The sequence below is a fragment of the Mus caroli genome, unplaced genomic scaffold (assembly GCF_978045245.1).
Source record: "Mus caroli unplaced genomic scaffold, Mus_caroli_1 scaffold_5, whole genome shotgun sequence".
Lineage (NCBI taxonomy): Eukaryota > Metazoa > Chordata > Mammalia > Rodentia > Muridae > Mus > Mus caroli.
Genome location: NW_028227260.1, coordinates 150,995,455 through 151,023,452, shown reverse-complemented (window position 1 = coordinate 151,023,452; position 27,998 = coordinate 150,995,455). Strand labels below are relative to the sequence as shown.

General features: G+C 47.9%; 1 protein-coding gene and 1 long non-coding RNA gene across 2 annotated transcripts; one reads left to right on the top strand and one right to left on the bottom strand.

The window, feature by feature from the left end:
* The first annotated feature begins 119 nt into the window (after positions 1–119).
* Positions 120–27,942, top strand: Cacna1f (calcium voltage-gated channel subunit alpha1 F). Its single transcript, XM_021153210.2, has 48 exons — positions 120–144; positions 1,725–1,974; positions 2,809–2,914; positions 3,129–3,268; positions 3,512–3,654; positions 3,737–3,889; positions 4,468–4,664; positions 4,767–4,870; positions 6,722–6,912; positions 7,141–7,233; positions 7,348–7,441; positions 7,577–7,603; positions 7,754–7,914; positions 8,875–9,100; positions 9,948–10,155; positions 10,250–10,370; positions 10,491–10,572; positions 11,663–11,708; positions 12,233–12,281; positions 12,962–13,115; positions 13,264–13,393; positions 13,830–13,889; positions 14,045–14,151; positions 14,238–14,325; positions 14,774–14,881; positions 14,968–15,020; positions 16,550–16,696; positions 18,003–18,204; positions 18,294–18,452; positions 19,261–19,371; positions 19,640–19,723; positions 20,500–20,520; positions 20,714–20,842; positions 21,135–21,200; positions 21,441–21,532; positions 22,217–22,376; positions 22,606–22,733; positions 22,960–23,056; positions 23,217–23,319; positions 23,561–23,662; positions 23,771–23,901; positions 24,089–24,232; positions 24,496–24,665; positions 25,470–25,577; positions 25,684–25,811; positions 25,896–26,008; positions 27,270–27,467; positions 27,712–27,942. The coding sequence occupies exons 1-48, from the start codon at positions 120–122 to the stop codon at positions 27,940–27,942; spliced, it is 5,940 nt and encodes a 1,979-aa protein (XP_021008869.1).
* On the bottom strand, positions 10,931–24,637 carry LOC147004865 (uncharacterized). Its single transcript, XR_015047202.1, has 3 exons — positions 24,554–24,637; positions 23,554–23,609; positions 10,931–11,012 (listed from the first exon to the last, which is right to left on the bottom strand). It is a non-coding gene; the product is annotated as an uncharacterized LOC147004865 (long non-coding RNA).
* Positions 27,943–27,998: the final 56 nt, after the last annotated feature.

Sequence of the window (27,998 nt, the reverse complement as noted above, 5' to 3'; positions counted from 1 at the left end):
CCCCTGTTCACCCTCCCAACTGACACTGTTTTTCCCCCGCCCCGTGACCTTAATCTCTCTAAGGCTGGGAGAGGAGAGGGAGGACTGTGTGCAGATGGTCCTTATATCTCCTGAGGAGGATGTCGGAATCTGAAGTCGGGAAAGGTGAGAGAAGCCATCCACCCCTGAAGACCCTTGGAGTGACCCTGGGCTCTGGTCCACCCTCATCCTCTCACCTACCAACTGCCCACCTGGATCCTACTCCCGGAGAAGTCTCTGGGGAACTAGAGTATCATCCCCCTCTTCCTGTCCTAGCCTCCCCTTAAAAGAGCTTCTTTGTCACCCGATCTCAATTGCACAACCTAGCCTATCTGTTATCCTCAATAGCCCCTAACCTTATGCGTAGCCTTAGTTCCCAAATGAAACCCAGACTCAGTCCTGACCCTAGCACTCACTCCAAATCCAGCCTCACACTAAACCTTAATCTAAACCCTGCTAACCAGAAGACAATCCCCTACCTCCACCACATGGGACATTAGAATCCAAACCGCACGATAGCTACAGACCTTATCATGAACTTAAAGGTCATCTAACATCTAGACGCCAGTACTGCTATGGAGTGATTTCCCTGGCTGTCCAGAAACAGCACAGACCCTTTTTCAAGCTGTTATTAATTTATCTTATAAGTATGTGCATGTGCCTGAGTTTATGTTTGAGTGTCATGTGTGTGCATTGACAGCAGAGGTAAGAAAAGGTGTCAGATCTCCTGGAATTTGAGTTCCAGGAGACTTTGAGCTGCCATGTGAGTGCTGTGAATTAAACCCATGTCCTTTGGAAGAGCACTATGAGCTCGCTCCAGGTTGAGCAGACCCTTCTACAAACACAAAATGAATGCAGATCAGGAACATACAGCTAGTGCTGCTGTAAGCTGCGAAGGCTCAAGAGTCAGAATGCCTTGGTTTGACTCCTGATTCAGTCACTTCGGCAAATTATTAACGCTTGCATTTCAATTTTCTCATTTTCAAAATCAAAATAATATCACATACTAGACATTCATATGAATATTGAGCTCAACTTACTCCTCACAACATCCTTATAATTCAGACAACTATTATTATCCTTTCCATTATACAAATAAGAAAACTGAGGCTCAGATGTAATCCCATAATTTACTCAATGCAATACACAACTTCTAAATAGTAGTAAGGATTTTAATCCAGATGTCTTATTTCCTTCAAAGCTGGGGACCTTAACCAGGTCGACCCTTTACCCCTCTCAAAAACTGAAACAAAGCCACAGACAGAGTCTTGAGACTACAGGCTGAAAACACCAATGCAAAAGGCAAATTCTGCTCAAAGTGTATCCCTCACTTTGATCCTGATTCCAAGCCCAAGTCAAGCAAATACCCAGCTTCAGCCCTAAATAAAACCTCCATTCTTGCATATATCAACTGAGGCTAGACCCACGCAAACACAAAATCCACAACTTAAATTTGTCCTGGAGTTGAAATGCACAGCATGGTGATCATCTAACCAAGTCCTCGGCCGCTTTCCTTAGCAAAAATCCCTCTACCCTAAACTTCATTCCAACATTGATTGTCAACCCTCAACTCATAACTCAAGCATCCCCCATCTCCCCATAGCTTTACATGTTCTTCTCCCATCAAATAGAGGGATGGGACTGGACAAGAAATGGCTATGATTGTCCTATGCCGTCCCTTCCCTGACTCCTGTTTCTCCACACAGATACAACCCCAGAGCCCAGTCCAGCCAATGGGACTGGCCCTGGCCCTGAATGGGGGCTCTGTCCTGGGCCTCCAACTGTGGGGACTGATACCAGCGGGGCGTCAGGCCTGGGGACCCCAAGAAGAAGGACCCAGCACAACAAACACAAGACTGTGGCGGTGGCCAGTGCTCAGAGATCACCTCGAGCACTCTTCTGCCTCACCCTTACCAATCCCATTCGTCGGTCCTGCATCAGCATTGTAGAGTGGAAGTATCCTGCGAGGCTCAGGGGTAAGGATGGATCACTAGGGTGCAGAAGAGTCTAGAGTCTAGAGTTAAGTCAAGCCTGGACTGGAGGAAGCCTGAGATTACTAGAGACCAATGATCAAATATTGGGGGGAAAAGATTCTGGGGTGGGAGTGTAGTTCAGTGGTAAAGTATTTATTTAGTGTATTAGATGCCCTGAGTTCAATCCAAAGCATTGCAAATTAAGAGAGAGAGAGAGAGAGAGAGAGAGAGAGAAAGAAAGAATAGACAGGGAGTCCAGAGGAATGAAGGTCACCAAGATCAAGCAAGAGTCTAGCACCAATCTGGCCATGCTTGCATGTGCCTATAACTCAGGAAGCTGAGGCAGAACTGAAAATTCAAGGACAGCCTGGGCTACATAGCATGATCGTGTCTCAAAAAAAAAAAAAAAAAAAGTCAAATTGGGAATGTAGCTCAGTCAGTAGAGTGTTTATCTAGCATGCACAAAGCCCTGGAGTTCAATCCTCAGGACCCCATAAACTAAATATGGAGGCACACACCTGTGAGCCTTTCTCTCAGAAGGTGCAAGCAGAAGGACCAGAAGTTGAAGGTCATCAACTACATAGCACAAGCTTGAGGTTTGAGAGCAGCCTGAGCTACATGAGACTCTTCTCAAAATGATGATGATGATGATGATGATGAGAGGGAGGGAGGAGTCAAAGTTAAAGCCTTGGTCAGGGCAGGGTTGGGACTGTCCAAACCTTGAAGTCTAAAATTAACTCTAGATGGAGAGGGCACTAAGTGAATGTGGGTTCTGAATGTCACTCTTCCTGGGTCCTTAACTGTGTGTTCACCTGAGGCCTTTTGATATTCTCATCCTCCTGACAATCTTTGCCAACTGCGTGGCATTGGGGGTATATATCCCCTTCCCTGAGGACGACTCCAACACTGCTAACCACAACTTGGTGAGGTCTACCCCATCCCCAACCAGACTGCAGTTCCCTTTAGAGCTACAGCTAAAACCACCCAGCCAGACCCCACCCCTCCGGGGCCTACCCTACTTCACCCTTGGTCCTGGTAAAAGCAACCCTAACCTGTGCCTACGACTCACCCACGGGGTCTGACCCTGCCCTGAAATAAATCGAGGCCTTCACGTCCCGCCCCCTGCTCCGCCCTCAGGAACAGGTAGAATACGTGTTCCTGGTGATTTTCACCGTGGAGACAGTGCTCAAGATCGTAGCCTATGGGCTGGTGCTCCATCCCAGCGCCTATATTCGCAATGGCTGGAACCTGCTCGACTTCATCATCGTCGTGGTCGGGTGCGCGTCTGCAAGGGGAGGGGGCACCCCACCCTAGTTGGCAATCCAATGAATTCTGGGGCTCAAGGAAGCGTCTGCTTCAGACAGCCCCTATTCAGCAGCTAAAATCTGTAATATTAACATATTTAAAACCATTTGCGTTTCCAGTTATAGGGGGGTTGTGCTTTCCCGAAGAAAAATAAGGGAAAGGGCGGGAACCAAAGCCCTGACTCTCCCCTCCACATCCCAATGCTCCCCCATCAGGCTGTTCAGCGTGCTGCTGGAGCAAGGACCTGGGCGGCCAGGAGATGCCCCGCATACTGGAGGAAAGCCAGGAGGCTTCGATGTAAAGGCACTGCGGGCATTTAGGGTGCTACGACCACTAAGGCTAGTGTCTGGGGTCCCGAGTAAGTATACGTCCCTCACCAAGTTGGAGGAGGGGCGCCAGGCTTATGGTGAACGCGCTGAGCCTGCCCCTCCCCGTCACAGGTCTGCACATAGTGCTCAATTCCATCATGAAGGCGCTTGTGCCGCTGCTGCACATTGCCCTGTTGGTGCTCTTCGTCATTATCATTTACGCCATCATCGGACTCGAGCTGTTCCTCGGACGAATGCACAAGACATGCTACTTCCTGGGATCTGGTCAGCCAGCACCCTCTCACAGGACAGGACACGCCCCCTGCCCTCACTTCTGGCTCCCATCTTGCTTCTAGAAAGCCCACTCCGTTTCTCAGGACTTGGTTGCTAGGCTCTGATTCTAACCTTGTATAGCCAAACCCATCCCTGTATTCAAGACTCCTCCCTAAAATTCCAGAATACAACCCCTCCCTCAGCAATGACTGTGCAAGTATCACAAGACTCCACCCACAGGCTCAGTCTGCTGCATTTTAGACTGCAAACTCCACAAAATCACCCATAGGCATTTATGTAGACCCGCGCCCAAGCCTTTTCTCTACCCTCTTTTCAAGAGACTCATATCCACAAGACTCTTCCCCCAAGTTCATGCACATTCACTCTTCCCAGACCCATGTTGGAAGGACTCAGCTTCCCAGTGGTTCAAATATTTCCAGGGGGTTGACCCTAGCAGAGGAGCCCAGGGTTCTTTTTGCCTTAAAAATATCTAGGGCATTGAAACAAATTCCCTATAAGGGTAGAGCTTCAGAGTGGCAGGGACCAGTGTGTGACTTGCTTCATAGCCCCAGGCTCCAATTTTCCTGCAGATATGGAAGCAGAGGAGGACCCATCACCTTGTGCATCTTCTGGCTCTGGGCGTTCATGCACACTGAACCATACCGAGTGCCGCGGGCGCTGGCCAGGACCCAACGGTGGCATCACGAACTTCGACAATTTTTTCTTTGCCATGCTAACTGTGTTCCAGTGTATTACCATGGAAGGCTGGACAGACGTCCTCTACTGGGTGAGGAGAACAAGTCCTCACACAGCTTGGAGGCTGCACCTGCACTTCTTCCCTAGCTCAGATTGTCCTGTCTGCATGCTATGGACTATGTTCTCTCTCCAGATGCAGGATGCCATGGGGTATGAGCTGCCTTGGGTGTACTTTGTGAGCCTTGTCATCTTTGGGTCCTTCTTTGTCCTCAACCTTGTGCTTGGAGTCCTAAGTGGGTAAGAAGCCTGGATATTCTCCCCTATAATCCTCCCCATCTCGCCACCCTTTTTTTTTTTAAGATTTACTTATTATATATAAGTACACAGTAGCTGTCTTCAGACACACCAGAAGAGGGGTGTCAGATCTCATTACAGATGGTTGTGAGCCACCATGTCGTTACTGGGATTTGAACTCAGGACCTTTGGAAGAGCATTTGGTGCTCTTAACCGCTGAGCCATCTCTCCAGCCCCTCACCGCCCTTTTGTGCCACCAAATTCCCAAGCATCTTCCATAAACTCCATCTGAGCTCGGCTTAGCAGCACAACCCTGCAATCCCTGCTACCTGGGAGCCTAAGACAGAAGTATATCAAGTTTAAGGCTAGCCTGAACAACTTAGTGAGACCCTGCCTCATTTTTTTCTGAAGTTAAAAAAAAATGAAGTCTGAGCACTTGTCTAGCATTTCTATGGCTCAGGGCTCAATTCCTAGCACTACCAAAATAATCTGATATGTCCCCTCAGTCATTCAAACTTACACACCTACTGCGTGGCAGGCACTGTTAGAGAAATGAAACAAGGAACATGGAAACCCCTGCATTTTCATAGGAACATACGAATAATAGCAACACATAATGAGTAAATGTGTTCACATCACACACACACACACACAATATGCACTGTGAAGAGAAAATAAAAATAAAGAGGAACAGGGAGATGTTACAATTGCAAATACCCACATCTGGGGCTGAGGAAGTGGCTCAGTAAAGCATGCTTGCCAAAGCTGGGCTTGGTGGCACATACCTTTAATCTCAGCACTCAAGAGGCAGAAACAAAGGATCTCCTGAGTTTGAAGCTAACCTGGTACATAGTGTGTTCTGGGATAGCCAGGGCTACACAGAGAGACCCTGTCTCAGAAAATAAAAACAAAAAGAGTGCTTGTAGAAGGTTCAGGTTCAGTTCGCAGCACCCACATGCCAGGTCACAACCACCTGTAACTTCACTATTGAAGGAACTGATTCCCTCTTCTGGCCTCTGAGGGCTCCTGAAGGCAACTGGTGTACATACACACAAATAAATAATAAAGACTTTAAAACAAAACAAAAAGAAAGAAAGAACTGGGAACATCAAAGCTAAGTGTAGCATTGCACATCTCTAGCCAACATCCAGAGGCAGGAAAGATTGCAAGTTTGGTGAGGCCCTGAGCTAGTAATGAGACACTCTCCCAAAAATATATAATCAAGCCAGGCTTAGAATGTACACCTGTCATCTCAGCACTTAGAAGGCAGAAGCAGGAGAATCACATTGACTACATAACAAGTTCAAGATCAGCCTGGGCTGCCTGGCAAGTTCAAGGTCAGCCTAGAGTATGTGAGACCCTGTCTCACTCTCTCTGTATCTGTCTCTGTCTCTCTATAGATAGGTAGATAGGTAGATAGATAGATATAGATATTAATAATAATCAGAACCCAGCAACATGGATTTGTGGCTAAAGATGTTGTTGCCAAGTCTGATGACCTAAGTTTAAGACCCAAGACCCACATAATAGCAGGAAAGAACCATCTCCCTTGGATTGTCCTTTGGTCCACAGGCCATGACACCCACTTGCCTCACACATAAATGATTAGATAGATAGATAGATAGATAGATAGATAGATAGATAGATAGATAGATTCTTTTAAAAATCAGGAAGGACCTCTTGAGAAAGTGTTGATGGTATTCTAAGTCATGGGAACAGCTGGCGCAAAGGCTTGGCAGTTAGAATGTCCTTGGTCTCTCCAAAGAACAATTAGAAAGCTACTGTGGTTGGAGTAGTAAAGGCAAGGTTACTGGGGGTGACTTCCTTATGTAGTCTGTTTCCCTCTTCCTCCAGGGAGTTCTCCAAGGAAAGAGAAAAGGCAAAAGCCCGAGGTGACTTTCAGAAGCTTCGGGAGAAGCAGCAGATGGAAGAAGACCTTCGGGGCTACCTGGACTGGATCACACAGGCTGAGGAGTTAGACCTTCATGACCCCTCAGTAGACGGCAACTTGGCTTCTCTTGCTGAAGAGGGACGGGCGGGCCACCGTAGGCAACTCAATTCTGGCCCAGCTTCATTCCTAGCCCTGATGTGATTGCCCTCCTGAAACCCAGAGCAAGCCTGCAGCCACCCTAGGCTTTGCTCCAAATCTGGCTCAGGACACAGAATCTCAACCCAGATTCAGATACAAAGACTCCAACTAGTTCCTTGTCCCTTAGATTTGACCCTAATTCTGCCACCAAGCCACCCTTCTCAATTACAACTATCCCCCACAGGGCCACAACTGTCAGAGCTGACCAATAGGAGGCGCGGACGGCTGCGATGGTTCAGCCACTCTACTCGCTCCACACACTCCACCAGCAGCCATGGTAAGGACTAAGCCAGCAAGGGGTGGGGCAGAGCTAGGGGGAGTGGACTGAGGGAAAAACCAAAACTGGAACCTAGACTTTGGGTCCTCACCTCTAACCTCACTTTGCCTGCAGCCAGCCTCCCAGCCAGTGACACTGGCTCCATGACAGACACCCCCGGAGACGAGGATGAAGAGGAGGGGACCATGGCTAGCTGTACACGCTGCCTGTGAGGAATCCCAGCCCGCAATCCCTATGTAGCCCAGACCCCCACTCTTACTTTAGCTTCAAACACCTGACTTCCAGTTATAACTGCTGAATCCCTCTTTGCTCCTTATGACATCCCCTTTCCAATCCTTTCTAGAAACAAGATTATGAAAACCAGGATCTGGTAAGTTGTGAAAGGTTGTGCAACCTTTTGACCCCCTGAATTTGAGACCGGTCCACCTCCATGGCCCATGTGGACTTCTGGGCTCCCCGACCTGCACACTGGGCTGACATAGGCCAATCTCAATGATGTGATGGGCTCTCCTCTGCCTAGCCGCCACTTCCGCCGAGCCAACCGGGGTCTCCGTGCACGCTGCCGCCGGGCGGTCAAGTCCAACGCCTGCTACTGGGCTGTATTGTTGCTCGTCTTCCTCAACACGTTGACCATAGCTTCAGAGCACCATGGGCAGCCTGTGTGGCTCACCCAGACCCAAGGTGAGCCTCTGCCTGCCAGCTCTCTTCATCCCTTGCTCTCTTCGCCCCAGAAGTTCAAAGGCAGGCTCTCTAGGGAGTCTTTGACTGCTGATACCGCCTTCCAATCCAAACGAGTGCAGAAACCTTAACTTGTCTTATCCCACCCTGCAGACCACACTTATGTGCTACCTGCTATGTGTATCAAGCTCTAGTCTCGGTATTACACATGGCCAAACTCAAATGTCATTCCACTAAAACTTTAAGGTTAAGGGTCCTGATCACCATGCCATTAATGTTGAGCAACTAACCCCAGGATTCAGCTCCCGAGGGTCAGAGCAGGAAGTAGAATCCTGACTCTTTAACATCATGCTCTCCAAACAAGTTAACCCCTCTGTGCCTCAGTTTCCCCATAAGCAAAATGGAAACAATGATAAGTGTCCATGGCATGGAGTGGTTGGGAGGATTAAACGAGCTCAGCTGTAAAATGCTTAGCATAGTGTTTGGCCTACATCAAATATCAACTGTTATGATTCCTTATAGTCCTAAACCCAAGTTTATTATTGGTCCTGCTCCTAACCCCACTCCAAACCAGTTCAGTCCCAAAGAAACCCTAGGCTTGGAGCTGGGGCTGTATCTCAGCAGAAGAGTGCATGTGAGGAGCCCTGGAGTTCATTCCCAGAAGCAAAAACATAGGACATAAATATAAAAATAATAATAAGAAGAAATCCTAGATGCTAACTGGAGTATGGAGTTGTCTTGGACTCACAAAGGGTGACTCTGGCCCCTGTCTCAACTCTACCTTCTGCCCCAGCTCCAAACCTCACTTGCTTTGACCTACAAACTCACTTCAGTTCTTAACCCCAACCAAACCCTAGCCCATACCCGGCCTGCTCCCTGCTTACCCCAAGATCCCACCAAAGCTCCTGGCTTCCTAAACACGTTGCCATATTACACATCGCCCCACACCCCGGCTCCCAACAGAGTATGCCAACAAAGTTCTGCTCTGCCTCTTCACTGTGGAGATGCTTCTCAAACTATACGGCCTGGGCCCCTCTGTCTACGTTGCCTCCTTTTTCAATCGCTTTGACTGCTTCGTGGTCTGTGGGGGCATCCTAGAAACCACTTTGGTGGAGGTGGGGGCCATGCAGCCTCTTGGCATCTCAGTACTCCGATGTGTACGCCTCCTCAGGATCTTCAAGGTCACCAGGTATGTATGCATGGGGCCCAAAATGCAACCCCAACTCTACTCCCGTGCTCCAAAGATAATTCTCTCAGCCTCCTCATTCATTTAGCAAACATCTGTTCAGCACCAACTGCTACATGCTGACCTTTGGGCCCTAGGAAAAGCAAAGAAAGCACAGATTCCTACCCTCATGGAGAGGAGAGTCACCAGGAATCGTGCCTCCTCCATTTCCATCCCAGTTCCCAACTGACTTCACCACCCCCAAGCCCATCTCCATGCTTATCCCCCACCCCAGTCACAGAACCTCTCTAACCCCAGCCCCAACTACATCTAATCCACAGGTCCACTCTCTAATCCCAAGCCCAACCCAATCTCCCACCTCAGCCCCAGCCCTAGCGCCATCACTGAGCACCAACCATAATGCCATTCCCAAATCTCTGATTCGTCATCCTACTCCTGGCCAGCCACCTTTCTCCAACTGCAACCCCATTCTGCTCTCCCAAACCCCAAGCTCCTCTGCATCTCCTTTCCTAGACCAAACCTTCAATCATAACCTTCTCCCAACTCCTCCAACCCCAAATCATCATGGCTTGATGCCCAATTCATCCCAGTCCCAACATGAAACCCAATTCTATCGACGCCTCCCCACTAATTTCACCTCCCACCACACCCTGGGTGCCAACTCTAACTCCAAACTTAGCAATCCTCCTTTCCTATTCTTATCACACTTCAATTCCAAAAACCACTTCCAACCTTGGCACCACAGCCTCTTTTAACCCCTTCTGCCCCAGTGTATCCCAAACCGGAGGCCTGCCTGGCTCCTGACTCCTGACCAAATAAATGTTAACCCTGTACTTTATTTCTGTTGCAGGCACTGGGCATCCCTGAGCAATCTGGTGGCATCCTTGCTCAATTCCATGAAGTCCATCGCCTCCTTGCTGCTTCTCCTCTTTCTCTTTATCATCATCTTCTCCCTGCTTGGCATGCAGCTGTTTGGGGGCAAGTTCAACTTTGACCAGACCCACACCAAGAGGAGCACCTTTGATACCTTCCCCCAAGCCCTCCTCACTGTCTTTCAGGTATGGCCTGGACACCCTAAGATGTGTACCCATGTGGATAGGGCCTGGAGTTATACAGGGCCCCAAGAACTTTGTGGTGACTTCCTACCCCCAGATCCTGACTGGTGAGGATTGGAACGTTGTCATGTATGATGGTATCATGGCCTACGGTGGGCCCTTCTTCCCAGGGATGCTGGTGTGTGTTTATTTCATCATCCTCTTCATCTGTGGCAACTGTATCCTCAGAGCTTTTAGGGAATGGATAGAGCTTGGTGAAGGCAGACAGGGTAAGGATGTGGGCCGGGCAGCACACAGGCAGACTGCTACTTCACCTTTGCAACCTGAGCTCACTCCAGACATCCTGCTGAACGTGTTTCTTGCCATTGCTGTGGATAACCTAGCCAGCGGAGATGCAGGCACTGCCAAAGACAAGGGCAGGTGAGCTCTGGCTTCATCCCCAAGGCTTCCTTTCCCTAAGATCTCTGATGTGGATCTCACAAACACACATCCCATGGGACTTTTTGTGCTGGAAAGCCCCAGCTCCAGATACAGTCCTCAGTAATTCATTCACTCAACACATATTCATTGAGTACACACTTTATGCTAGGCCCTGCTGGAAATACTAAGGAGACAGCATGGGTTGACATGCTGTCAGCAGCCAGACACGGCATGCCAGTGTGACAGCAGACAGAGTCCTTGCTGTTTGTAGTTGAGGAATGCAAGCAAAATTCAAGAACATCGACATGTAACTTGAAGAATAATGTTAGTCGGCCAGGTGCTGTAGCTCATACCTTTAATGCAGGCTCTCAGTTGCAGGTTTATCTCTTTGAGTTAGAGGCCCTCCTGGCCTACATAGTGGGTTCCACTTCTGTCACAGACTTTCTCAAAAAAAAAAAAAGAAGAAGAAGAAGAAGAATGTGTTAATAATAAGTAGTAACGGAGCAGAAAACAGAACAAAGCAATAGTGAAAAATGAAAGCAAGCCTGGAGATCCATCCCTATATTCCCAACACTTGGAAGGCCGAGGCAGAAGGATAAGGACTTCAAGGCCAAAATGGGCTCCATATTGAGACTGGATAGGAGATGAGGGTCAAGAAGATCACTCCTTTGAAGTGGTGATGGTGTTAACCTATCTACAACAAAACATCCGGGCCTCTGACCTAGCTTAGAGGAAGAAAATGTACTTGTTTGAAGTTCTGGTTTCCATCCCCAGCACCATAACAAGTAACCACAAACCACCAGTGAGGCAGGGACACAGCCGGGAGGAAAATGGGGTTACACGTTAAGAGGAATAAAAGGACCAGATTGCGGGTATTCTCGATCAAGATGAGATTTTGGCTTTGGTTCTTGGTAGTGATAGACATGGAAGTGTTAGGGTTTCACAGGCTCCTTCTGAGTGCTGTCAGGATAGACTATAGGTAGAACAGAAGCAGGAAGCTCCAAGAAAGGTCTGTCCTGACAGCAGTGCCCAGCCCAGCCTTATCCATCTATTACCACTTGCAGCAATCAGTCCTTATTTCCTTGAACAGAGAGAAGAGCAGTGAAGGAAACCCTCCGAAGGAGAACAAAGTATTGGTAAGTTAGAAGCCTGGGTGTGCTGATGCATGCCTTTGATCCCAGCACTTGGAAAACAGAAGCAGGGGAGTCTCTGAGTTTCAAATTAGCCTGCTCTACGTAGTGAGTTCCAGGCAGCCTGGGCTAGAGAAGGAGACTCGTTCTTTTTAAAAGGGTGGAGGAGTTGAAGAGTACTTGCTGATCTTCTAAAGGACCTGAATTGATTCCCAGACCCGTGTCATGCGGATCACAATTCCCTGCAACTCCAGGTCCAGGAGATCCAATGCCTCTGGCCTCTAGAGTCACCTGCATTCACATACACATACCCACACATGGATACTCGTAATTGAAAACAATAAAGCTAAATCCTAAAGAAAAAAAAGCCTAGGGGTTGTCTCTCCCTCACCCCCCATACCTAGCAATGTGGCATAGCTTTAACCCCATCCTCTGTCAATCTATTTCCATGTTATCCTGTCTCTTCTACGCCTCCTTTGTGTCCATTGCCTGCTGTCTCTCATCGATGACTCCTATCTTCCTGTCTCCAGGTGCCTGGTGGAGAGAATGAGGACGCAAAGGACACAAGTGAAGGAGCAGGCAAGTAGGCAGGTCAAATGGAAGTGACAGGGAATACTGGAAAGAGAATGCAGGCAGAGAACTCCTGACTCCTAACAAAATCCTCTCTGGCCAGCAGACTCTTCCAAGGTCATCCTGAAGGCAGTAACACAGTGGCACCTGCCTGTAGTCTTAACACTTGGGAAAGGTAGCAGATTTAAGGACACCGTGTTCTGCTAAATAGTGAGTTCCAGGTCAGCCTGGACTTTATTAGAAACACTTGATACTATCTCAAAAAAGTAAATAAATAAGGACTGGGGTTATGACTCAATGGTAAAGTGCTTGTACAGCTTGGGTAAGACAATCTGCACTGAAAACATAATTATTCTGAAATGAATGGATGGCCTTGGTTTGTAACCAGCAACATTTGGGACACCAAGGTTAAACAAGAGAGATGGGTATTTTCTTTTACTGTGGGCCTTCTCAGAGCCTTTGTTATCAAATTGTGTGTGTGCATATAACACTCACTAGGCACATTCACCAGGCTCTCACTGTGTCCCAGCGCTGTTCTAAGAGCTGGGCATACCATTTTAAACAAAACAGATGGAAGGTCCCTTCCGCTGAGGAGCTGAGATTCGGGGCAGGAAATGAAAGCAACTGGTCCTGTGTCAAGCACAGTGACAGGAGCTTTCCATTGAGGTTTCTCATTGCTCTATCCCCAGCACCAGGCATGGAGGAGGAGGAAGAAGAAGAGGAGGAGGAGGAAGAGGAAAATGGTGCAGGACATGTGGAACTCTTGCAGGAAGTGGTACCCAAGGAGAAGGTGGTACCCATCCCTGAAGGCAGTGCCTTCTTCTGCCTTAGCCAAACCAACCCGTGAGTGTTGGGAATGCCAGTAGGGCAGGGCAACAGGTGGGGAGCCCTAGAACTACACAGGAGGCAGTGGGCCACTGATGTATTCCCTTGGATCTCCCAGAAAACACCAATCCTGATTTCTACTCATTGCCTTTTCTCCACTCCCCAGGCTTCGGAAGGCCTGCCACACACTCATACATCACCATATCTTCACCAGTCTCATCCTAGTGTTCATCATCCTCAGTAGTGTGTCCCTGGCTGCTGAGGACCCCATCCGAGCTCACTCCTTCCGAAACCATGTGAGCCTATGGCAGGGGGCTGGGAGTAACTCACAGAGGGCATTCTCCTGGGCACAAAGCCAGAGTAGAGAAAGTCCAGAAGACGCCTCATTGGGCTGGGAAAGAGGATTAAAAATGGCAGATACAGTGCCAGCAGCCATTTCCATACTCTGAGAAGTGTGGGACAGGGGATCAGGATTTGACTGGGGGTAGCAAGCTGGCATGGTTGTACCTGCCTGGATTTTTAGTCCTTGGGAGGCTAAAGCAGGAGGATCACTGCAACTCTGAGGCCAGCCTGGGCTGCAAAGTGATGCCTTGTCTCAGATAGATGGAAAGATAGATAGATAGATAGATAGATAGATAGATAGATAGATAGATAGATAGATAGAGAAAAAGAGAGAGAGATGCTAATACCCATTAGTTATGACAGTGTTCCTCCTCTTTCTTATGTCCCCAGATTCTGGGATATTTTGATTATGCCTTCACCTCCATATTCACTGTGGAGATTCTACTAAAGGTGATTACTGGACTGTCAGCCATACCCTCAGTTGTCCCAATCCATTTTCAGTCCTCTCCTACCACCTATCTCTCTGGTCTCTTGCTCTGCTCTTACTCATCCCATCAGCTATATCCTCAGGTTGGAGGTCTAATCCAATATAATCTGATTCCCAGATGACAGTGTTTGGGGCCTTCCTACACCGAGGCTCTTTCTGCCGTAGCTGGTTCAATCTGTTGGATCTGCTTGTGGTCAGTGTGTCCCTCATCTCCTTCGGCATCCAGTGAGTGACACCTCCCCCTGCCCACCCCACTCCTCCCAGAACCAGGACCAAGCCCTAATTAGGGCCTGACAACTTCTACTCCCCAGCTCCAGTGCCATCTCAGTTGTGAAGATTCTCCGAGTCCTCCGAGTCCTGAGGCCTCTCCGAGCCATCAACAGAGCCAAGGGACTTAAGGTAAGCCCAGCTCACCCAAACCCACAGGACCCAGGCCCTGGATCAGGATAACTGACCCAACTTGACTATTGTACAAAGACATGACTGACTGCCTGCAGCCTGAACTCAACATGTGACCACATATTCTTGCCTTTTGGCCATGTTCCTTACAAGTGACTATACCAATGGCCACATTTTTCTAATTCGTGTCCTTGGCATATGACTATATATCCTTGTCTAGAAAAACCCTTACTCCTTGTTGATACCATACATGCTATGGTCATAATAGCTATGGTGGATGCTATTCCGCCATAGTGCCTTTTGACCATTTATTCCTGATCACACATCTCTGACTTGCAGCCACATACCCCTGACCCAAGTCCTTAAACTGTATTCATCACCCAAGTTCCCTTTACATGCTATGTATGGCCTGTGATGTCCATCAGTCAAGTGTGTGGGTATTTTATAGCATGTGGTGCAGTGTGTGTTCGTGGCCATCCGGACCATCGGAAACATCATGATTGTCACCACCCTCTTGCAGTTCATGTTCGCCTGCATTGGTGTTCAGCTGTTCAAGGTGAGGGAGATCCAAAGATCCAAAGGGAGGTCCAGGCAGGGGTGGGGGTGAAAGGTGAACCTGCTTGACACATTTCCTCCCTATAGGGAAAATTCTACAGTTGCACTGATGAGGCCAAACACACCCTGAAAGAATGCAAGTGAGTGTTTGAAGCCTCACCCTCTACTGAATCCAGAACCTCCCCCACCCCCAAATCACATAGATTTCTCTAAGGTCCCTGAAGCAGCTTACAGCCTCTTACCAAGAACCCTAAATATGTCTTGTTTCCTGAAAGTCCCCAAGACCTTCAAATTTCCCTAAATGCCCCCAAGATTATACCCCAGAACTCCCCTATTAATTGTAGAGGCCCTCATATCTGGGCAAGCCCTCAAAGTCTCCCCATAACCCTTTCCCGAATTTTTTCAGTGTTAGCTACATTCCTCCCCAGAACCTCTTGCAATTTCCTGCTCTGAATGTCAGCTTCCATCTAGAGATGTTTGTAGATGGAGGTGGTTTCAGGCAAAGACCATGAAGCCAGGAATCCCTGACTCGACGACCCCAGTGCATGGAGTTCAGGGGCATTGTTTCACTTTGTCTAGCCCTTGTTAGATCACATGGAAACTAGGGATAAAGAGTGCCTATTTCACAGGGCTGTTAAGAGAAGTAGAGAGGTAGTGTATGGAATATGTATACATAGCAAAGTGCCTGCATGGTGAGCTAGCACAGTGCCTGGCGTAGAGTCAGTGCAAGGAAGCTTTGGTAGTAGTCACTTGGAACTACTTTCCCCTGGATGGCAAAAATGTTCAAAGACAATGGTGACAGTGATATACCAACTGTGTTACAGAGATTAGGTTTTTTTGTTGTTGGTTTGTTGGCTGTTTTTCCTTGCTTGCTTGCTTGCTTGCTTGCTTGCTTGCTTGCTTGCTTGCTTTGCATCCATGTATTTATTCATATGGGGAGTACTCATGCAACTGAGCATGTGTGGAGATCAGAGAAGAACTTGAGAGAATTGGTTCTCTCCTTCCACCATGTGAGTTCTGAGGACTGGGCTCACATCATCAGGTTGGAAGCAAGGACCTTTATCCATCGAGCCGTTTTGCTGGCCCTTGTTTGTGTTTTGAGCCTTGGTCTCAATATGTCTCAAGCCAGCCTTAAAACTTTCAAGATAGCTTTCAACTCACAAGTTTCCTGTCTTCTGCCACCTGAGTTTTGCTGGGATTATAAGCATGTGCTACTATGCCTGACTTGATTTGGATTTTGTCTGTCTGTCTATTGTGAGACAAAGGTCTCAGTATGTAGTCCTGGCTGACCTGGAATGTACATAGACCAGGCTGCCCTCAAATTTGCTAACCTCTTCCTACCTGTGCCTCACAAGTAATGGGGTTATAAACGTGTGCACCACCATGATTAACTGTCATTTATTGACTTACTCATTCTTTGTGGCAAATGGGAAATGGGCTCTGTTAGTATTCTCATTTAAAAAAAATAGAGAAAGTGAAGGCAAAAATCAACTGACAGAGATTGAATAAATACAATAACCCAGCCAGGAAATCAAAGGGCAGGATGTGAGGCCAAACTGTCTAGGTACACCCCTATGCCCTGCTACATCCATAATAAAGACCCTAAACCCTTTGCCACCACTCCTCATTCCTCTTCCTCCCCCATCTAACCTGTCTACAACATCCGCAGGGGCTCCTTCCTCATCTACCCTGATGGAGATGTGTCACGACCTTTGGTCCGGGAGCGGCTCTGGGTCAACAGTGATTTTAACTTTGACAACGTCCTTTCAGCCATGATGGCCCTGTTCACTGTCTCTACCTTTGAAGGCTGGCCTGCGTGAGGGGCAGGGTCTTGAGGATGACAGGAAGCTGGGCAGATGGGTCTAGACAATTTCTGGGGTCACCTGGGAATGGATGGGAGTGTGTCTTAGGGATGTAATAAAGGTCTCAAGACTGAATAGGGTTTTCTTTCTTTCCTTTTTCCACTTTCCAATGCCTGAGAATTGAAACCAGGTTTGATATATGCTAGGCAATGATATTCCATTAAACTATATCCCTATGGCCTATTTTCTTGAGTCAGGGTCTTACCATGTAGCCCACTTTGATCTCAACCTAATGATCCTCCTTCCCCATCCTCTTGAGTACTGAGATTCAGATTTATGCCATTGTACCCAGTTGAGTATAGCTTTCTAGAGACTGGTGAATGTGTTAGAAGCCTGGACAGGGATTTCCCAGAACCTTGCTAGGATTGATTGGGACTTTGGAGAAAGGTGTCTAGAAACTGGGGAAAGGTATCTGAGGGGATAGGTGAAACTCTTGAAAAGGCTAGGTGAGCATTACAAGGGGTTAAGTAGAGGATGGGGGAATTCAAAAGGGGTTTGCTGAGGAGATACAGTTCAGAAGTTCAACAAAGAGCAACAAAAGCTTTTGAGCATATTAGCTAGATATTTACTGGGGGATTTGAGCAGAGCATTGGAGACTGTAGGATTGGGGTCCAAGATCTTTAAGAGCTTGTGGGAAGTTCTGGAGAACCACATTGGGGAGGTGCTTCAGGGCCTTGAGGGGATTAAAGGTCTACAGAATCAGAGAATTTTGAAAGGTCACTGAAGGTCTGGATAGGTTTCTTTCGAGGACTGCATAGGACTCTCTGGAGGTTTCTGGGACAAAAAGTTTGGATCCTAGCCTACATGGTTATGTTCCAGGACTGCCAAGGCTACATGATGAGACCCTGTCTCAAAAAAAAGGAAAATAGGGGGCTGAAGAGATGCCTCACTGGTTAAGAGTACTGGCTGCTCTTCCAGAAGACCTAAGTTCAATTCCCAGCACTCACATGGCAGCTCACAACTGTCTTTAACTCCCATTCCAGGGGATCAGACACACAGACATACATGGAGGCAAAACACCAATGCAAATAAATAATTTTTTTAAAAAAGGAAAACAAACAAACAAACAAACCAAAGATGTTGGCCCCTTTAAAAGCCTTGTGTGGGTCTCTTTGTGTATGTTCAAAGTGATTGGGTTGTAAATTTAGGGGGGGGGTTGGAGATTTGGGAGTGAATATGAAATGTAGCCTGGAAGGAAGTCAGAGAGGGCTGGGAATCCCCGAACGTGCCCTCACTTCTAACTCCCACTGTCTCCCGCAGGCTACTATACAAGGCCATAGATGCAAATGCAGAAGATGAGGGCCCTATCTACAATTACCATGTGGAGATATCAGTATTCTTCATTGTCTACATCATTATCATCGCCTTCTTCATGATGAACATCTTTGTGGGCTTTGTTATCATCACGTTCCGTGCCCAGGGAGAGCAGGAGTACCAAAACTGTGAACTGGACAAGAACCAGGTGACCTCTCCCTCCTGACCCATGGCCACCAAACTGTCTCCCCTTGTCTTAGGCTTCCCTGCTCACCCATGCTCTATACCACTCTGCAGCGCCAGTGTGTGGAATATGCCCTCAAAGCTCAGCCACTCCGCCGATACATCCCTAAAAATCCTCATCAGTACCGCGTGTGGGCCACTGTGAACTCTGCTGCCTTTGAGTACCTCATGTTTCTGCTCATCCTGCTCAACACGGTTGCCCTAGCCATGCAGGTCTGCTGAACCCTCTATCTTGGTCATTGCCAGACATTTGTTCTCTTCACACAATCTCTTTGAGAGCTATTAGGAATGCATTAGGCTGCAAGTAACAAGCCTACATCCTGTCCCACCCCACCCCCGCACTCTCCCCACCACCACCACCCACACACATCTGCCTAACTGACAGAGCCTTAAGTTAGCACATTTGTAACTTTTCTTCAAATCTAAGGCCAAAGCCTGCATTCTGCTTTTAAAGATGCTGGAATGTGAAAGCAATGGTCCACGACTGTTGTAAGTTGTCCCAATTGTAAAATGCACTCCAGACTCAGATTCTAAGATGAAAAATGTCGTGCACCCTAGAGTCGGTGTAGTTTGCTTAGTTGCCTCAAATGTTGAGGAACACTAATGTAGGTTGCCTTCCCATTGTTAGCCAGTGAGCCAGGCTTTGTTGATCTTCCTGCTACACCATTTCACTATAAGTTGATTGTTGCATTGTGGTCACAAAATAACTAACTAGTCCAGACATCAATACCACACCCAAGGGGGTGGGGGGGAAGCAAGTTGCATCAAGCAGCAATTCTTGCACATTTTAATGATATAGTTATTTTTTTCACTGAAGCTGTCAATCAGCGGGAGATTGATGTTGATGCTTCATTCCCAGAACAATCCTTGCCTTAATACAAGGTGCTCTGAGAATGAAGAACCAGTTTTGTCAGACACAGTGTTTCCAATCCCTAGACTCCTCAGCTCAGGCCAGGGACTATGTGTTTGTATGTAGGGTGTCTCTGCCTTAGGCTCTGTCCTCATCTGGTTTTTCCCATAGCACTATGAACAGACTGCTCCCTTTAATTATGCCATGGACATCCTCAACATGGTCTTCACCGGCCTCTTCACCATTGAGATGGTGCTCAAAATCATCGCCTTTAAACCCAAGGTATGCCCTAGACCCACACCCTACAAGGAAACTCCTTGGGGTAGGAAGCACATTCCATAGCCTGGTGGGGGCGAGGGAGGCTGGAGGCTGGCCACCAAGTAGTCATAAGACTAAATAATAATAATGAGAGGGACCCAGGTACAGGCCATCTGTAGTCCAAGCCAGGCCCTGCCTCCCCAATACCATGTATCCATTATTGGTCCCCTACATGGATGGACGAGTCTGCTGGCTAAAAGAACACAGCACACTGCTTTCCTCCTATCTACAGCATTACTTTGCGGATGCCTGGAATACATTTGATGCTCTCATTGTAGTGGGCAGTGTAGTCGACATCGCCGTCACAGAAGTCAATGTGAGAACTGGGCTTTGTGCTAACCCCTCTATCCTCTCCCTAGAGCCTTCTTTCACTTGGGTAGGCAGCTCCCATTTGTATCCTCCCCAGTCCTGGAGACTAGCACTCCTCATTCTAGATCAATCTTTTTTTTTTTTTTTTGAGTCCTTGCTGGACTCTGCCAACATATTCCTCCCTCTAACCAGCTAACCAGCTCCCCAATTTCATTTTGCACCCTACCCAGTGGCTCTGCTACCTCTCCAAATCCCTCCCTTATTATTTCTGTTATCTTTTTCATTGTCTCGTCCCCATTCCATTGGCTCCATCAATTCCATTGACACCTGCTTTGGCTTCATCACCTCTCTGACTACTTCGCTGGCTCCATATTGTTCACCAACTCCATCTTCCATACTGGCTCTTTCCCGGCTCGGTTATCATAACTGATTGCATCATTGGCTTCATCATTTCATCCAATGGGTACTACGTGGTAATAACCTTGATGGACAATGCTGCCAATTGCATTTCTGCATCACTGGCTTCTCTGATAATCACCCATTGTTTCTTGTTTCCATGACGCTTTGCTCCATTGTTTCTTCAATGTCTCTGCTCCACCATCTCCTTTACCTGGCCCCTACATTTCCACCCCATTAAAACTTTGTCTACAACCATCTTGATCTGCTACCATATACCCTTCCCCACGATGCCCTGAGTATGCACCACCATTTCTCCTTATTCATTTGGGCACATGATTACATCATCTCCTTTATCACCTCTGGCTTGCCCATATATCCCACCAGAACGGAGGCCATCTTGGCGAGGTAGCTTCTCACTCTTAACAGGAATTTTTTTCCATCATCCCTCCCAGCCCAAGAGTCCTTAGAAATGCCCCCTGACCACTCTTGGGCCTGAGTTCTGAGAGATTTGAGGACTGGGAGGGCCAAGGCATAAGGGGGAAAAAAAGCTACTAGAGCTGGTGTAAACTGAGCACCCTCACTACATCCCTAACTCCAGAGTTCAGAGGACAGCTCCCGCATATCTATCACGTTCTTTCGCCTCTTCCGAGTCATGAGGCTGGTCAAGCTTCTGAGTAAGGGTGAGGGGATCCGCACACTGCTCTGGACATTCATCAAGTCTTTCCAGGTAAGTCCCCACTCAGAACTACAGTTCCCAGCCTTCCATAGCATTTTCGACCTACCGTTTTCAACTTTCTCTCTTTCTCTGCACTCTCAATTCCTAACATGCCTCTAGCTTCGCTGACTTTACCCTATTATATTTAATATTGTGTCCACATTTGGGAGAGACATGTAATTCAGGAAACTTTAAGTGTAGACTACATCTCCTAGCAGGCCCATGCTAGGGAAGAGGAGTGCATTCTAGGATTTATACTTCTCTGGCTGCACCTGAAATATCTATCCCCTTCCCATTCTCCCAGGCCTTGCCCTATGTGGCACTTCTCATAGCAATGATATTCTTCATCTATGCAGTCATTGGCATGCAGGTAAGTGGAGACCCTAGAGAATAGTCCTTCTGTCTGAGAGACTTGGTAGGAATAGCCCCAGTGTGGGGATGGAGGGGTAGAAAGATAGACACACTAGATGACCCTTGGTAAGTCTGCATATGTAAAATGGGCTCATTAGTAATTGCTTTCAAGATTATAAGGATCCCTTAGGTATTAGGAAATATGAAGTGGATGGGAACATAAGTTCACTCCCGGCACACAGCCTCTGTATGTCTATAGATGTTTGGCAAGGTGGCTCTTCAGGACGGCACGCAGATAAATCGAAACAACAATTTCCAGACTTTTCCGCAGGCTGTGCTGCTTCTGTTCAGGTGATAAACTCCTAATTCCCTGCTACATTGTCCCTCAGAATACCTAGGGAACTCAAGCACCTGCTATGGGCCCCAAGATGCCTAAGCTATGGAAATATCAGGGTAGCCTGAGTTCCACATAAGCAGAGGCCTTTTCTGGCTGTGATCTGAGAGGGTCTTTCAAAATATTCCAGTCTAAGCCATTCTTTTTTCTGGCTGTAAGATGTGGCCCCTTTTTAGGCCACAGTGCCCTAATCTGTAAGAGACGTTCTCTGACTGCCATTATCATGGTCATGCTAGTTAAAGTGTTGAAATGGATGCTGATGTGATAGTTCAGCAAGTAAAGGCATTTGCTGCCAAGCCTGGCATCCCGAGCTCCCTTCCCAGAATGCACATGATGAAACAAAAGAAAAGACTTCCACAGGTTGCTCCCACCCCGTGTGTGTGTGTGTGTGTGTGTGTGTGTGTGTGTGTGTGTGTGTGTGTCTATCTGTCTGTCTGTCTGTCTGTCTGTCTGTCTTTGTCTCTCTCTTTCTCTGTCTCTGTCTCTCCATCTCGGTCTCACATACACAGTAAATAAATGCAAAATGTAGCCCCTGGTGAGAGTAGACTATCCTCTCCCTTCCCTAGACCCCCCCACACCTGTACTTGACATGACTTTATAGCCCTTCCTTCAGAATACCGCCCCTCTGTGAACCTCCCCAGGTGTGCCACTGGTGAGGCCTGGCAAGAGATAATGCTAGCCAGCCTTCCAGGAAATCGATGTGACCCTGAGTCTGACTTTGGCCCAGGCGAGGAATTTACCTGTGGTAGCAGTTTTGCCATCGTCTACTTTATCAGCTTCTTTATGCTCTGTGCCTTCCTGGTAAGAACCATTTTCCCACAGCCACTACAGTTGCCATGGGAACTGGCCCTGAGTACTTCAAAGATATCCAAATGGATTGGGCAGCCCAGCTCTTGACAACATTGTCACAACAATATGCTCAACCAAGGAGCTTGTGACCCAATGACCATATAAGATCATCCCAGCCCCTATCCACCCCCCCCCAAACCCAGCTCTGCCCCTTTACTTAACTCTGCTCATTGACCCACAGATTATAAATCTCTTTGTGGCTGTAATCATGGATAACTTTGATTACCTAACCAGAGATTGGTCTATCCTGGGACCCCACCACCTTGATGAATTCAAGAGGATCTGGTCTGAATATGACCCCGGAGCCAAGTATACCCTCTAATGTCTTACCTAGAATCCTAGGGATAGTGTGCTGCCCTCCAAGGCCCCTAGTTCCAGAACTTCATATTCACACATTTCATCACCCATCCTCTGCCCACCCCATATGTGCTCTCCCCTCAAAGCCTTAAAGGTGTTGGTATGGGAGGTAATGATTTACTGGGGATGGGGCTTAAGGAAGACTGTTGATCCAGTGGCACTTATCTGACTGCCCCAGGGGCCGCATCAAGCACTTGGATGTGGTTGCCCTGCTGAGACGCATCCAGCCCCCATTGGGATTTGGAAAACTATGCCCACACCGAGTGGCCTGCAAGGTCTGTTTGCCTGCCCACCCACTCACCTGCTGATCTCCAAGAAGGCTCTATACTCTATGGGAAAGGAAAGGGACTTGCCTTTGGTAGAGATGGATATACGACACAAAGGTTTCTACCTAACATTTTCTCAGAGTGCGTTTTATGTCTCTGGTGTTTCTAGAGACTCGTGGCAATGAATGTGCCCCTCAACTCAGATGGAACAGTGACATTCAACGCTACACTCTTTGCCCTGGTGCGGACATCCCTGAAGATCAAGACAGAAGGTATGGGGGAAGGGAGGGGCAGGAGTGACATGAGCCCTGGGGAGGGTTGAGAATGACAGACATGCAGCTCCTAAGTCTGAACCTCAAAATGGCTTCTCCAGGCCTGCTTCCATACCTTAGCTGATAGGAGTGAAGTGAAACTCAAAGCAAAGCCCTGCCCCCTACCCCCCCCCAGCAGCAATGAAGAACAACTTCTGCACTTCTATTTCCCCTGACCCATACTCTCTCTCCTACCTTTCAGGGAACCTGGATCAAGCCAACCAGGAGCTTCGGATGGTCATCAAAAAGATCTGGAAGCGGATAAAGCAGAAATTGTTGGATGAGGTCATCCCTCCTCCCGATGGTGAGCTGCCCATCCCCCCAGCTCCTTAACTCTCTGCCCAGATTATTGCTGGTAGGCAGGAGCAGTGTGCAGGATCCCTGTGTAACTTTGCCCTCTTTCTTGCCCCAGAGGAAGAGGTCACTGTGGGAAAATTCTATGCCACATTCCTGATCCAAGATTATTTCCGAAAATTCCGGAGAAGGAAAGAAAAGGGGCTACTAGGAAGAGAGGCCCCAACAAGCACATCCTCTGCCCTCCAGGTCTGAAGGACAGGGCCCTGGGTGGCCATGTGCATAGAGGCTGACCTCCCTCATGATCTCCTGAAACCCATGTCACAAAGGAAGAAACAGCCCCAGCACACACACTTCTGCATGGGAAGCAAGCTGATAGAAGGGCACTTTAGAGCAGGAGCTACCAATTTCCTTCTTTTTCCATCCATCCCCACAGGCTGGTCTAAGGAGCCTACAGGACCTGGGTCCTGAGATACGTCAGGCCCTCACCTATGACACTGAGGAAGAAGAGGAAGAGGAAGAGGCAGTGGGTCAGGAGGCTGAGGAAGAGGAAGCTGAGAACAACCCAGAACCATACAAAGTGAGGACAAGTTTTTTACTCCCCTCCAAAGCTCTTGACTGGAAAAACACTCCCTCAGACCCCTAATTGAATTTCATACTGTGTCTGGGAGAAGCCTCCTCTACAATGGAAACCTATTCAATACCTATCACTGGCTGTTGGAAAACAAGACCCAGATTCATCCCGTAGGGAGTGGTGTTCCCTGTGGACCAGTGAGCGAAACACTGATCAAGTAACTTAGCCATTACATTTATGAAACACTAAAGACAAATGACTCTCCTCAGGACTCCATAGACTCCCAGCCCCAATCTCGATGGAACTCTAGGATTTCGGTGTCTCTACCTGTTAAGGAGAAACTTCCAGATTCTCTCTCAACTGGGCCGAGTGATGATGATGGACTGGCTCCCAACTCCAGGCAGCCCAGTGTGATACAGGCTGGCTCCCAACCCCACAGGTATGGTCGAGCATCTGCGGAAGGTTGTGAGAATGGAGAAAGATTAGACACTATATTGGGTGACATAGGAGAAGGGCTAGTGACCTTCAAGAAGAAATTTGGGCACCTTTAATCCCAGAATTTGGGAGGCAGAGGCAGGCGGATTTCTGAGTTTGAGGTCAGCCTGGTCTACAAAGTGAGTTCCAGGACAGCAAGGGCTATACAGAGAAACCCTGTCTCGAAAAACAAAACAAAAACAAAAACAAAAAAGAATTAGAAGAAGAAGACATTTGGGAAGGAAAGGTGTGTTTCAGGGGCTCAAATGAGTGTCACATGTGGTAGGTTGACCACAGCAGTGATGCCAGTAGATAGAGGCAGGGGGAATCCAGAATGCAAGGCTATCCTTGGCTCTATAGTGAGTTTGAGACCCTGTTTCTAAAAAAAAAAAAAAAAAGACCAAGACAAATCAAGGGCTAATAGGAATAGAGGGGTAATACAAGAAATATGAAAAAGAGAATAACAAGAAAATATGAGAAAGACAGTGCAAAAGGTTAACACGAATAGTGACATATGCCTTCAATCCCAGCACTCAAGAGGCAGAAGCAAACAGTTATCTGTGAGTTCAAGGCCAGCCTGGTCTATGTAATGAGTTCCAGGTCAGCCAGGACAACATCGTTAGACCCTGTCTACAAGTAAATGTAAATCCTAGTGTTTGTACAGGGGATGGGGCAAGCATGGGATAAGAGGAAGATGGAGCCTGGGATCAGCTATTGGGGTTGCAGGGTCAGGACCTAGCCTAACTATTAATATGCATCATTTCTCCAGGAGAAGCTCTGGGGTTTTCATGTTCACTATCCCGGAAGAAGGAAGTATTCAGCCCAAGGGAACTCAAGGGCAGGACAATCCGAATGAGGAACAGGAAGTCCCTGACTGGTACACTGACCACACTACATGGGCCATGCAGGGGAGAGCAGGAGTGTTGGTACCCCAACTCTGAATTCCAGACCTGAGTTCACTGCCAGATCTGCCTTTTCCACAGGACTCCTGACCTGGATGAGCAGGCTGGGACTCCCTCAAACCCAGTCCTTTTACCACCTCACTGGTCCCAGCAACATGTAAACGGGCACCATGTGCCACGCCGACGTTTGCTGCCCCCCACGCCTGCAGGCAAGCATAAAAATAGACCCTATGGAACCCTAAGGGCTAAAACAGAACAGAACAGAAGAGGGATTTCCATTGTCCTTTGTCCAGGTCGGAAGCCCTCCTTCACCATCCAGTGTCTGCAACGCCAGGGCAGTTGTGAAGATTTACCCATCCCAGGCACCTACCATCGTGGACGGACCTCAGGACCAAGCAGGGCTCAGGTGAGGAAAAGCGATGTTGTGGCCTTTGGGGAAATAGCATCTTGGGCTGAACTTTAGAAACAGAAGGTCTCAGGGCCTTCAGAAGGAACACACATAATCTCCATGGTACTTGTGAAATGGCTTTGCTGTCCCCACTTTACGGGAGATCACTGAAGCTCAAAGTCTATCCACCCATGGTCACATAGCTAGTATACAGCACAACTGGCACTTTTACAACATTTAGTATTTATTTATTCATTTATCAATTTTTGTATGTGTATATATGTCTTTGTGTGTCTGTGTGCATGTTGTGTATGTGGATATATTTCCCCATGGGAGTGCACAGAGTCCAGAAGAGAGTGTCAGGGCCCTCCTTTCTCTCTCTCTCTCCACATATTACTTTGAAGTAATGGCTCACATTTTCTTGGCTAGGCAGAGAGCCAGCAATCTCCAGCAATCCTCCTGTCTCTGCTTTCCTTACTGTTAGGGTTACAGGCATGCGTGGGAGGCCTGGATTGCTACGTGGGTCATGGGTGCTTGGATTTGAACTCTAGTTCCCATGATTGTGCAGAAAGTGCTCTTTGGCTGCTCATTCCTCTCTCTGGTCCCCACAGTTGGCATTTAAATCCAGGTTTTAGAGTCATCTATGATGGCACATACCTGCAATCCTATCACTTGGGAAGTAGAAGTAGGCATAGGAGGATCAAGACTTCTCGAAAAACCAAAAAAAAAAAAAAAAAAGACTTCAAAGTTATTCTCAGCTATCTATGGAGTTGAGGGTAGCCTGAGCTACATGAGACTCTTTCAAAAGAACCAAAACATATACATGGGGTGGTTTGTGTCTGTAATCCCAGCCCTTGTGAGACTAGTACAGGAGAATTGCTGAAAAATTGAGGCCAACCTGGGCAACATAGTAAATTACAGGCCTTGATACTAGAGCAAGGCCCTATCTTAAATAAATAAATAAATAAATAAATAAATAAATAAATAAATAAATAACTCACACATGATGCATGCAAACAGGCACTGTCTATACTCTGACATAAACTCAAGTGTGGAGCTGGGAATGTAGCTCAGTAGCAGAACACTTGCTTGGCATGTTTATGACTCTGGCTTTGATCCCCACAAATAAAGAAGTCGTTTATTTGTCCTCTGATTTACACCCACCCACGTGACTCCAGTTGTGTCTACTAGAGGACAGGAACGGAACTGACAAGAGTGAATGGAAGACTCTCATACTTACCAATCGTTGCCCATCTGGTGTCTGTTTATTCTGACCCAGGGTTCCTGGGCAGCCCCTCCTCAGAAGGGTCGACTGCTATATGCCCCCCTGTTGTTGGTGGAGGAATCTACAGTGGGTGAAGGATACCTTGGCAAACTTGGCGGCCCACTGCGTACCTTCACCTGTCTGCAAGTGCCTGGAGCTCATTCGAATCCCAGCCACCGCAAGAGGGGCAGTGCTGACAGTTTGGTGGAGGCTGTGAGTCCAGATGGGTGTGGGGAAAGGGGCTTCGGTAGTAGGGGCAGAGGTGGGAGCTGAGAGCCAAGGACCAAGAGTGGCCAGACTCTATGTTGAGCATGTGGAAATTCCTTTTCTCGGCATACTGTACTTGACCCTGTCCCGCTGCGCGCTGCATGTGTGTCATTTATTCACAGTGACCTGCACTGTGCACATTGTGTCACGGATCAACACTAATCCTACTTTGACCACACCCCCCTCCCAGGTGCTCATCTCCGAAGGCCTAGGTCTCTTTGCCCAAGACCCACGATTTGTGGCCCTGGCCAAGCAGGAGATTGCAGATGCATGTCACCTGACCCTGGATGAGATGGACAGTGCTGCCAGTGACCTGCTGGCACAGAGAGCCACCTCCCTTTACAGTGATGAGGAGTCTATTCTCTCCCGCTTTGATGAAGAAGACCTGGGAGATGAGATGGCCTGTGTCCATGCCCTCTAAATCCTTACCCCTCATCTACTTCTCAATAAACTCCCTGCCCTTCCTTCCCCCAGAGG